Raw genomic sequence first — 12,820 nt, 5'->3', positions numbered from 1 at the left:
AACATTAAGCAGGCCCTTCAAAGGCAAGATAACAAAAATGCTTTGAAGTGAAGTGGAAAACAAAACTGCACAGAAATCTACCTCACCTCAAAAAATGCTTGTATAAAAGCCACCAGAAAAGAACACCTGTAACTCTGAGATTGACATTCATGTCATCTGTATGAGCTAGAGTTAAGAAGCTGAAGATCAACAACACATTGAGAGAGGATCATTTCACAGAGGAAATGCTAAAAAGCAAACAACCCTGCCTTCCTTAAAAAAGAGGGACCCCACTCCCACCCCAAACAGCCTAATGCCACTCTGAAAAGGTTTACTAGTGGGAGGAAAGATCCTTCCAAGCAATGGAAGTAAGGAATTGTCTGAAATCTACGCAATCTGCAATAACTGGAGACGAGTCACACTACTGCCAAAGGAAAAGATTTTCTATGGTCTGCAACACATGAGGTGAAAAATATCTTTATAAAGATAGATATATTTTGAACATCTTTGTGTCAAGCATCATCAGACAGGAATACACGGGATCTCAGACTTCCTCAGCTGTTTCTGCAGGTGGTTTTTTGTTGTTTGGTGTTTTTTTTTTTTTTTTTTTTTTTTTTTTTTTTTTTTTTTTTTTTTTTTTTTTTTTTTTTTTTTTTTTTTTTTTTTGGTATTTTTGTATTTGTTTTTGGTTTTGGGGGGTTTTTGTTTTTTGTATGCTTGTTTTTTTTTAAAGAACTGTCATTATGTTTGAATAATGTAACAAGTCAAACAGAAAATCTGCTGTTTTATTCCTGCCCAAGATGCCCAGTTGTTCATTTTCCTTCTTCGTGCCCAGCAAACTCCAGGGCCCTGGTACGCAGCTCACTCCCCTGAGATGTCCTGTTCCAGCAGCCTGGTTTAAACAGAGAATACAGACTAGCAGGACAGGCTACACAGTGTCTTCACAGGCCAAAACAGGCACTGAGACACGGAGGGACCTACGCAGGAGGAATCACGGCAGGATTATGTATCACACTTGCCATACCTAAACCCCACTGCTGCTCCAGACGTGCAAGGTGAGCCCTTGTGTCGGCTGCTTTTTGTCTGGGAATGGATGCCACAGTGTCGGGCTGTACCGCTCCCTCCTCCTCTCCGGCGGTGCTCCAATCCACGGACACGTACAGAACTTTTTATCCTGTTTGTGTGGTTCGAGAACGTTCCCCCTTTGCAGGGATGCAGCGGTACATTTATGGCAAGGGGTCGGAGCTGCGGCGGGAGCTGCGATCCCGGCCCAAATCGGGAGAGCCGGAGGGAAGGGAGCATCGGGGGCGATGGCTGAGCCTTTGGGCTGTCCCCCTGGAGCCGAGTGCTTGGCTTTTCCCACCGTGTCCCTGACACCCACCCGGGATGGGCAGTGCCCTCTCCCCAGCGCTGGGCCCCGGGGATGCCCTGCTGGCCCACATCCTCCCCCCGGCTGGTAGCCTGGCAGCGCCGGAGCGCTCAACATTGCCTTTTTAGGGCTTTTCTTTCTTTCTTCTCTATGTGTGTGTGTTTGTTTTTTTTTTCCTTCCTCTTCCCTCTCCTTGCAGGGCCGGAGCGGCGGCAGCGCCTCCCTCCCCGGCATCCCGACATCCCGGCGCCGCTCCTCCCATCCCATCCCAGCCCGTCCCATCCCGGCCCGGCCCGGCGGAGGAGGAGCCGGGGCGCTGCCGGCACCGTCGGGGCTGAAGCGCAGCCAGGCCGGGGGTGAGCGATGTCCCTGGCGGAGCGGCGGCGGCGGCGGGAGGAGGAGGAGGAAGAGGAGGGGGAAAGGGAAGCAGGGGATGGGGCCGGTGCGGGGGAGGAGGTGGTGCAGATCCGGCTGGGGGACAAGCGCTACCCGGTGTGCAAGAGGAAGCTGATCGAGCAGAGCGACTATTTCCGAGCGCTCTACCGCTCGGGAATGCGGGAGGCAGGGCAGGGGCAGGAGGAGCAGCTGCTGCGCGGGGGGCTGAGCGCCCTGGGGCTGGAGCTGGTGCTGGACTTCATCAACACGTCGTGCCTGGCCAGGCTGGAGCAGGAGGAGGGCGGCGACGAGGAGCCCCCTTTGCTGGAGGAGCTGGTGGAGGCCGCCTCCTACCTGCAGGTCACGCCCCTGCTCCGCCTGCTCCTGTCCCAGGTGAGGCTGGGCAACTGCTTCGAGCTGCACCGCCTGGCGCAGGTCTACGGCCTGCAGGACTTGCACGACGCCTGCCTGGACTTCATGGCCGCCCACTACCACCAGGTGCTGCGGAGGCCCGATGCCCGGCCGCACCTGCTGCTGCCCCACGCCCTCCGGCAGCAGCTGAGGGAGAGGCGGATGAGGGGCACCGCCACCCTCGTGGTCATCGGGGACTTCATGAGCGCCTCCTCGCCGGGCCTGCCCCAGGGCCGTCACCCCCAGGTGGAACCCCCCTGGTCCATGCTGAGGTACGACGAGGAAGCGCAGAGGTGGCTGCCCCTGGCCAACAACCTGCCCCCCGACCTGGTGAGCGTGCGGGGCTACGGGTCGGCGATGCTGGACAATTACCTGTTCATCGTCGGGGGCTACAGGATCACCAGCCACGAGATTTCGGCCGCCCACTGTTACAACCCTTGCCTGAACGAGTGGACTCAGCTGGCTTCGATGAACCAGAAGAGGTAACCCTTGCTCCCCGAAGCACACCGTGTGTATGTCCGTGTGTGTGGTTGAAGTAGGCCCCGCTTGGCACTGAGCCCCTGGACGGGCTTTGCCAGCCGCGCTCATCCCACAGCAGCACAACGCGGGCTCAGGGACCTCTCTCCTGCTCAGGGAGCCGCTCAGGGAGCTGCCGTGGCATGGGAAGGTTGAGGGAGACCTTCCACCGAGAGTGATCGCTCACCTTGGTGTGAAATGGTGATGGGCTCCTCACTTCTTTGAATCGCGGTCCACGAGGTTCCAGAGTCTCCAGACAGCTGGGTGGTGGTAAAAATTCCCTTCGAAGTAACAAAGGTTTAAAAAAAAAAAAAAACAAACCAACAACCCAAAGATAAAATTCCAGCCCTGCTTTCTTTGTGGTTTGTGTTAATTCCAGTTAAGTAAGTGACAAGTTTTCCTGCCCTTAGTGGGGATATGCTCTCTACCAGAGCTGGCTGAAAAAATTTTAGTTGGAGCAGTTATTCGTTGGTTTGTACTTCCATAAAACTCTGAATGCTTTGTAGGCCTGCAGTTCAGTTAAATATTCACCAGAAAAATGTCAGGAGGATTGTGAGAAATTTCTCACTCATGTGGAGCTGGGAATCATTCAACATTCAATCATTCATAATTTTTCTTTTTTCCTTTATTTTTTTTTAAAATTGGTTATTTGACGTTTACGTTTAAGTTAGTATTCAGAAACACTTGTATAATTTGTATTGAAATAAAAGTAGGGAGCTAGCCTTGAGAAGGACCCAAGAAGAGAGGCCTTCTCCCTGGCCAGGGCTGTAGCTGCTCTACCTTAATCCCTCTTTGGAGTTATAAATACAAAGTCTTTTACTTCACTGAAACAAAGCGTGAACTTCCTTCTTGTTTCCATTTTAGAAAAAAAAAAATTTAAAATTTTATCTTGTCTCTCGGAAAAAGAACAAGTAAGGAGGCCAGAACTCACTGCAGAATGGAAGTTCTTCATCCAGTAAACTGAAAGAGCAAGAAGAGACCCAAACCATTGGCATTAATGTTTTGTATCTGGGTAGCAGAACTGCAGGTTCTGTTCAGTTTTTGCCACCTAAAGCCCCTCAAAACAGGGGTTTGATCTAAAATTAGGTGTTTCCCGTTTCACCTTTTTTCCCCCTATTTCACTGAGATGATCTCCTCCAGAGTCAGTCACTGATGGAGTGAGGAGGTGTTGGTTTGTGCGATGTGCGTAGCACGAAAGGTGGGCGATGATTCTGCAGCACGGTTCTTGAAAAATACCTTTTCAAGGCCCCTTTTTCACCTTGCAACTTGGGTATTCAAACTCTAGCTCAGCCTTTTTTTTTTTTTTTTTTTTTCTCTCCATGCCTTCCCTTTTTATTTCTTGGATGTATAATCATTGTACTTGAAATAAACACATGGATGTTTTCCCCCAGTGTTATTATCCTCACCAACTTAATCTTCCAAGCCACGGCAGGTGACATCAAGGTGTTCCTTAGCACAGATTTTCACACTGGCAGTTTACTTCAGAAGAGCAGCATGCAAATGGCTTATTTTTGGAGCAATCCTAGTCTTACATTTCATGGCAGTTATTTCAGACCAGAAAGAACTGAGAGTTACTCCTGCCCCTAGATTGTCAGGTATCAGTGAGTATCTTGCTCTCTGAATAATTGAGGGAACTGTTTTTCATGATGGAATCTCAGCTGACCCCTTCACAAAACGTGGTTTTGACCTTACCGCCTTCACGGAGTCTCAACTGTGCAATTATTAATTATTTACTTATTTTTTCTCTCTGACATAACATTTCAGCTTCCCTGAGAAGGCCAAAAGGGATGGCCTGTGCCGAAGGAGCCGAGAGAGCAAGGCAGTGTTTTAATGTGAGGGGTTTTACATGAAACACCAAAAGTTGCTGCTGCCTGTCTGCCACGCACGCACACGTGCTGTAATTAGTTCTGCAGTTTGCCTGGCATTGTATTTTTAGTTTGTTATGCTGTAGTAAAATAAGCAGGGCAGTTGTTGCCCAGCCTGCTGCTCAGGAGTTGCAGTCGTGTGACTGTCTGGCAGATGAATTCGTGTCAGCCGATACAATTACATCCCATGGAGGAATTTTTTTACATACCTTGGGGGGGGGGTTCCAGTTTCCATTGAAATTTCATTTGGTTTCCATTGGTTTGACTTCAGACAACTGAGTATCTGGATTTTTCCAAGTGAGTGGCTGCATATGGGAAGGCTAAGGTGCTATGGAAATAGTTGTGCTGGTTTGCTGTTCATATAGGAATTCTCTGCCCCCAAAAAACCTTTAAAAATTTGATGGTATATCTGTCTTTAACTATTTCCATTGCTGTAATACAGAATTCCAGGGTGCTGAGATTCTCTACACGTGCTTAGATGAAATAATCCCAAATTACTTCTAAGTAGAAGGCAAAAGCCATCAGATTTATCCTGAATGCCCAGCAGCCACTCTGGTTTAGGTTATTGCTGTTAGCTTTTTTTCCTAGCTGTAGAGGTCTTATCCAAGCTTGTTCACAATAGGAAACTCATGTATATAATTATTCTTCTGATGCCCACAGGACCTTTAGAAAGTGTTATTCCCTATTTTAGCACAAGGGAGCTAAAATTATTTGCTCAGGCTCATATAGGAAGCCTGTGACTGAGCATGGAATGTCTCATCATCTGAGGGCTAAATCGAGTGCCCCTCACAAATTGTCCATAACAGATCACAGGTTCTAGATCTTTTCATTCCAGAGATATTTCTGTACTTGGAATAGTGTCCTCAGAAAATGAACCTGAACCTTTTAATTAGAAGAAGCTTATTTTAAGTGTTGCCCGACATCACTTGTGGTTTTTGGGGTCAAGAAGGTAACAAAGTACATACTGGACTGTTGGAAGTAATGTCCTTGAATACCTTTTTTCTTTTTAATTTACACTGTCAGTTGAAATTTGCTATTTAAAAATTATATACTTGATAGGAGTTCTACTGCATGTGCCAGTTGCAGCTGTGTATTCCACTTTTGTTTTCCTTCAGAACATTCCTACTCGTGGCAGGTAAATCTTCCAGGCTTGGAATACCCATGTAAGCCCCTGGCTGGAATTATACACGTGCACGTGGAACGTGATTTTTGTGAGCAATCCGCGCCTGAACTGCTGCCACTCTGAGGACTCTTAAAGGCCTGTAGGAGAGGATGCTTCTGAGGAATGCTAGCTGTTTATGAGACCTGCTCTTTCCTCATTTTTTACTTCTTTTTCCCTCAAAATTCTTCGGTGTTGAAGGGAAAATAGACTTTTCAAAAATTTGAAAGTTAGAAATACTCATACCTTATTTATCACAAATATATAACACACTTCCAAAGCTAAATATTGGATTCAGTGTGCTCTGCAGACTTCTATAAGAAATTAAAAAAAAAAAAAAAATTGAAAAAATATAAAATGCATTTGGAATTACCTTTGTAACTGTGCTCTGTTGTTTCCAAGCTGTGGTCCATGGAACAGTCGTTAGTTGTGGAGAGCTGGCTGGTTGCTCTTCTGGGTGTTTACTTTCCTTCTTTCCAGCTGCTCCAACACATTAAAAAGAGTGTAAAAACGCACTAAATATTTCCTAATGTTCACTCTCCATAAAAACACCTGCTGTTACTGGCATGGAAAAGTGAATGACAGGAGTTTTAATAACATATCGAGCCATTGTCCAAACTTTCATATAAAGTGAGCTGATGGATACTTGCAGCTACTTTTGAGTAAAAATGAACCATATCTTTAATGATAAATCTGAGGTACTGAAGTGGTTAAATGACTGACACAAAAGTGTGTGGCCTCCTTTTAGAATATTTAAAGTCGAAAGTTGGGCTGTAGGTGTTTCACCAGATAGTAATTATCCTCATTTCATACCTGCTTCTGATCACCATGGTATTCTGGATTCTCTAAAATGGACAACATAATTGCTATAGAGAGAAGGTGACCAGAGTGACTTTATTGTAAACGTCAGTTAAAAAAAAAAAAAAAAAAAAAAAAAAGATTAAAAAACCAATTAGTTCCTTCTAAGGAGCAGTTTAGTTTCCAAAGCTATATCAGGATGACAAGGACAAAACCATTCCATCTGGAGACAAACTCTTTTCCCGAATATATTTAATAAAAAGAAATTGCAGGGCAGTCTGCTGCTAGGCAGGGTTCCTTTTGTCCAGACAAAACCCTGCAAAACTACTTAGTGGTAAGTTTTTGAGTCTTGGATTCATGCAGGGTTGAAACTCCCTTTGCTGCTCAGCAGGCCAGTGTGAGGTCTGAAACATCCTTTCAGTTTTACAGGCATAATGCTTTCACACATCCAGTCACGGTGAAGTCTCAGTTGGCTCAGCAGCAGAGAAGGAACAACCTTTCTAGGCAATGAGACTGGTTCTGAGGAGAGGAGGAGCACATCTTTTATTAGCCCAGCTTCCATAGCTGGAAGGAATTGCTGACCATAGAATCCTTCTCCCTTCCAGTCCTCCAGTTTCCTCCTGCAGACTTGCACCTTTGTTATCCATGGATCATTTGTTTCTGCCTGTATTCAGAGTGTAAGATAGAAGGTTTCTTGTGCTTCAGTAATTAGAAGTTGCCCTTTGCCATGTGTGAGATTTGAGAGCATAATGGAACAGAAAGAGAAATAAATAATTGCTCGTGGAGTGCAATGTATTTCGTGCAGCTATGGCTAGAACATAATTTACAGATAGATCTTGCTCCAGTGGGATGGAGGATGTATTCAAAAGTTCAATGCTGAAAAAGGTACAGAAGATTCACTCTTTCTTCCTTTTGCAGAACGTGATTCAATGTGCTCCACTTTAAATTGCTTTTTATTAGGATTATTAAAGAGATTCTATGATACAGCCTAAGACAGGTATGCATTGTTAGGCATTCATCAAGTCTTGTTGGAAATTTCTGCAGTTTTGACTAAGATCCTTCACTGTGTGTACGTCTCCCACAACATGTAATGCATTTTTCTCTTCTAGAGGTACTTCACTAAAAGCCTAATAAAAGCCTAATAGAAACTGAGCACATTAGATAACTAAACATTTAGAGCTCAAACTGGCACGGGCTGAAATGCAGAATAAAATACTCATCAGTCTCAGCATCAACATCAGAATGTCACTGGTTGCTGTCCCGAGTAACCACAGTGTAATGACAGAACTTTGGCCTTGCCCAGAAGGGTTCAGACGCTGCAAGTGAAGGTCCAAACCGGGAGTGATGATGAGTGTGTCGAAGCCTGGGCAGGAAGCACTTCCCTGTGTATTTCTGTACATCTGTGCACCCTTTTTCAGTGCTGCAATCGTTTCTTTCAGGTCCAATTTCAAGCTTCTGGCTGTGAGTGGGAAGCTCTATGCCATCGGTGGGCAGTCCCTTTCCAACGTGGAGTGCTACAACCCGGAGAACGACTGGTGGAATTTCGTGGCGTCCATGCCCAACCCTCTGGCAGAATTCTCAGCCTGTGAATGCAAGGGCAAGATATACGTTATTGGAGGATACACCACACGAGGTAGATAGTTTGCTTTTATTTATTCCTTTTGTTTGTGAGAGAACAGAGTGATGGATACTTCAGCACCCAGCTCAGCCCTCATTTTTTTGGAATTTGGCCACCTAGTACAAAGAGAGGCCTCAACAGATGTGCTTTGTTTACTTTTTAAATGCTTGGGTTAGATTGACAGAAGGAGAAATACGTAGAAAATACCTGCCTGCGTTAGTATTTCTCACGTATTGACAGATGTCATGGTCTTTTCGCTACGACATTTCAGTGTTTCACAAGCAAATTCGAGCTGTAGCTTAATAACTTAATATCATAATCAAAAGGTTAATCAAGAACCAATGTTTTTAACTCACTTCATTTCTGTACCCTGTTTTCTGAGGACACAGTACAGAGGGAAGGATTTGAAGTTTCATTCTCTCCTGACAGTCACTTTTCCTTTATCAAGTAGACAAGCAAACCACTTAAAAAGAGCTCCCATTTGCGTATTCCTTAAGCACAGAGTACCATTCTTTGGGAGGAATACATTTTCTCAGAGCTTTAGAAGTCAGGTTTTTTTACTTGTCAAATATTCAGTATTTAGCAGGATTTCCCAAGTCTGAATTTGGCCTTTGCCCACTTCGTCTGACCACGGCGGTTTTAAAGGTTTTCTTTCCAAATGGAGAATAAAATGAGAAGGCAGATCAACTTTTACAGACAGAACAAGCTGTCCCTTCTTGAGTTCTGAGAAGATTTTAGCTCTGAATAATTTTAAAGCTATTAAAAGACACGCTGCTGCTGCTGCTCATGGTCCTTGTGGTAATGAAACCCTTCAAACACATCTTGTCCAGTCCGTGCTGACCCAGAGAATCTCTTGGCTTCGCTGAGGAAAATGAAATCCATGGACATGCCTGTGTCCATATGGAGGGCCATGCAGTGGTATGTTCTGCAGTGCCAGTCCTTTGGTCAGACTTGTTGCTTCTCCCCCACCACAGGGGATTGCTGTTGGCCTTCAGGCCTCTGTTTTTCCCTAGGTCTTCTCCTAAAAGTCTTTTTCAGTGGAAACAGGATAGTAAAACGACATGCAGTTGTGAGTAGTGGAGAAGTAGCACACTTTGGTCTTGGATTTAAACATGAGCCTTTCAGGACAACAAACACCTGTGGTTGTTATCAATAACTTGCTGAATAAGGGTCTAGAATCAGTTTTTTTTCTGTGACACCTTGGCTTAGGACAGCTAGCAGACTTAGAAACCAGAATTGCCATAGTTACACTGGTGATTCTCCTTCCAAGTAATGCAGGTGTCAGAGAGTGTTAAGGCCTGACTATCTGAGAGACACTGAGGTTTGTATGCTGATTTGCTATATTCAGTACATAAAACATGTGCAGCAATTAATATTTTTTATATGTTACACAATTTAAAATATGTTGTGGTATTTCTGTATATACCTCAGTTTTGGCAGGTTTTGTGGGCTATTTTTTTTTTTTTTTTTTGTGTAGAGCTTTCTCCTGAGACTGCACTTTCAAAATAGGGGAGGATCTGGCATTTCCCACTGTAAATTATGACACTTTTTGAATGAAGTCCCTCCTTCCTGTTTGCAGCTCTCACTTATGAACCTAGATCCTAATAGAAACTCCATGTCAGGCACTGAGAAGTTCATGTTTTGTATTGTGGGTTTTGATTTGGGTTTTTTTTTTCATTATTTCAGTGGATATAAAAGACCCAGGCTGTAGACTGAGCAAATGAGGGCCACATTGCAATGGACTTCTCTTTCATACACCCCCCTCTCAAATTATAGCACCTTTTATAGGGGAAGTTTACTGCTACAGATAGTCATAGAAACTTAATTGGGATTTCCCCCTCCCCTTAATGAGTCAGAGAATGATACATTTGTAGACAAAGGTCATCTATATGTAGAGCTTTGATCAGCAATTTCACAGAAGGTCGCTATGAAAATAATCAGAGTGCAGGCAGATGCTGGGGCAGCACCTCCCTAATGCCACTGATGCACTTCATTCATGGCAGTCCAGTTATATTTCTGACTATTTATACCTGTGCCCTCACATAACTTGTCAGTATGTCACTGTCTGCTCTTCCTTCCCCTTGGGAGCTCCTCTGGAAATCCTCATGCAGGATAGACTTGTAACATGGAGCAGATTTTATTAAAAGGCCAGTCTGGACCCTGCAAACCTGTTGCCACTTGTCACTTGAGTTTGGATTTAGGCTCAGGTCTGCGGAGGCTGGAACTGAATTTATTCCCTGGATAAATAACTGAATCAGTCCTGTGCACTGTGTGATGGTTTAGTGAAGCCTTGGGCGCAGCCAGCATCTTCACTGGACTATAAATCAGGGTGGTATCGTAACAATTTTGTAGAATAACCCTGTAGAAAACACACTGAGCTGTAACTGAAGTGTGGAGATTACTTCAGCTTCTTCCTGAGCCCCTGTCTGATGCTGGAGCACGGAGTGCTTGGTTCCTGGATGATTCTGACAATGTCTTTCTCTCTTTATAAGGTGCCCTTAGGTCATCCGTGCCCCTTGCTGAAATGTAAGCAGTGTTATGAGTTTTATTCCATAAATTTCGATTTATGGAATGAAACACAGAGCCGAAGTTAAGCTCAGATGATAAATCAGCACTTGACAGCCATTAATGAAGCAGACTGTCTTCATGATAACTTGATTCATCTGTGACCACTGCTGGACAGGAGAATATTGCTCCATTTCCCTTTTCCTAAAAACAATTTTTACGTATCAGAGGCAAAATAAAAAGTGTAAGTTGTAGGGATTATTCTGCTGAAGTGTGCATCCCCAGACAATTTACAACGTGCAGTGTGCCAGAAGTAGCATAATTTTTCCCTTCTGCAAGGGGAACAGAACGTTCAAACTTTCTTGTCAGGGACACAGAGTTTGCAGTTGCCAGTGATCAGTATTTCTTCCCTGTTTTTGCCGTGCTTTTGCACTGTAACATGTTATCTGTAATAAAGGCTGATGCGGTTTGTAGGGAGGAACAGCCTCCCTCCATGACTGCCCTCTGACAGAACTATTTATTTGCAAACGTCTCCCCTCCGTTTCAGACAGGAACATGAACATTTTGCAGTACTGCCCCACTTCTGACTCCTGGACCAACTTTGAGCTGTGCGACGTCCACGTCCGCAAGCAGCAGATGCTCTCTGTTGAGGAAACTATTTACCTGGTGGGGGGCTGCATTCTCGAACTTGGACCAAACCAGAGACCCAGCCAAAGCGAGGACGTGCTGACTGTGCAGTCTTACAACACTGCCACCAAAGAGTGGCTCTACCTCAACGAGAACTCGTCCAAATCCGGCCTGAACCTGACTTGCACTCTCCACAACGATGGAGTCTATATACTGAACAGGAATATTACTCTGTCCACGGGCTTGGAGCACCGTGCTTTCCTGAAGTACAACATATTTACGGACAGCTGGGAGTCACTGGGGCGCTTTCCGGCCTTTGGACAGAACATCCTGATTTGTTCGATGTATTTGCCTAATGTGAGAGAAGTGTGACAGCATCAGGGCTTCCTTTTCAGTTCCCTAATCGTTCTTTGAAGAAATATTATGGCCCCCTGAATAATTCCGTTCTCAGAGCGCAATGTGGTTGCACAATGTAGGCATAAAATACCCCATTCTGTTCTTCAGAAAGGTTGCAAAATTGAATATTGAGAGAAATGCTTCCAGAAACAGTCTCAAGATTTCAATTTACAAATTTTACTGGTTTGGATTAAAATTCACCAGGTATTAATTGCAATTTAAACGTTGTGTTGGTAGCTGATACCAGAATTCCAAGGGCAAAACCGATCAGTCTTAATTTTATTCTCCGTCTTAATAGGCAGCGCAGAGCATGAGCAAGAAGTTTATATTTTAAAGGTGGAAATATATATTTTAAAAGTGGAAACAATTCAATAAAGTAAATAATAAGTATAATCAAAAGCCATGGAAGTTCTTTCTTTTAAAACACCTTTTTTACTCAAGCTGCTTTTTGTCAAATGCACAGTGTCTGAAATTGTTTATACTACCACATTTTTATCGGGGTCCCATGAAGAAGTAAGAACTTCCTGGGAATCATTTGTGATGAAATGCTTTGCCAGGGACTGGAAGGAGTGGCCTAGAGAGGCTCGAGGTTGCTGCTTGGATGGTGGATGCTCCTTTAATGGAAGTTGGCAGCATTTATTGCCACCATTAAGGGAGAGGTAAAAAGGCAGTAAAGCTCCCACAAAGTCACCCTCTGGGAGCTTCCCCCTTTTCCTGCCTATTGCCTGAGGGAATTACAGTCATGACTGGCCCATTTTCTTCTTGTAGCTGACAAGTGCAGAAGTGTCTTCTGAAGGTGCCTGCCCAGGTATGGAATGTGTGTCCTCACAGCAAGGGAAGGAAAAGATCTGGGTCTCCATGGGAAGAGCTGACCATGTTGGACGTGTGCTGAACACACTGCAGGGATTGCTGCTTCTGCTCCAGCTGCTTCTCCACATGATCAGATGATATTTGATGCACCTGAGCATGTTCCTGATCATAGAATCGTAGACATCCAGCAGTACTGCAATCATTAATCAAAACTGGTGTTGAATTTAGTGGTTGAATTTAGTGGGCTGTAATAATCTAAATACACTGCATTACTACAGGTTGAAATAAATGCAACTTTAAAAAAAAAATTCATTACATAAAAGTATGCAATGTGTGTGGCCCTGTACCTCAGGAAAGAAGCCAAGCCCTGCAATGACTGTCTCATGCCCTGT

The 12,820-nt window shown here is 44.6% G+C and overlaps 1 protein-coding gene across 1 annotated transcript; it reads left to right on the top strand.

Moving 5' to 3' along the window:
• Positions 1-1,696: 1,696 nt before the first annotated feature.
• On the top strand, positions 1,697-11,953 carry KLHL42 (kelch like family member 42). Its single transcript, XM_027897840.1, has 3 exons — positions 1,697-2,616; positions 7,912-8,105; positions 11,143-11,953. The coding sequence occupies exons 1-3, from the start codon at positions 1,712-1,714 to the stop codon at positions 11,592-11,594; spliced, it is 1,551 nt and encodes a 516-aa protein (XP_027753641.1). The 5' UTR covers positions 1,697-1,711; the 3' UTR covers positions 11,595-11,953.
• Positions 11,954-12,820: the final 867 nt, after the last annotated feature.

Source organism: Empidonax traillii, unplaced genomic scaffold (genome assembly GCF_003031625.1).
Source record: "Empidonax traillii isolate 1590-97213 ecotype Southwest subspecies unplaced genomic scaffold, ASM303162v1 scaffold562:size474401, whole genome shotgun sequence".
NCBI classification, from domain to species: domain Eukaryota; kingdom Metazoa; phylum Chordata; class Aves; order Passeriformes; family Tyrannidae; genus Empidonax; species Empidonax traillii.
This window is presented reverse-complemented; position numbering and strand designations above follow the sequence as displayed.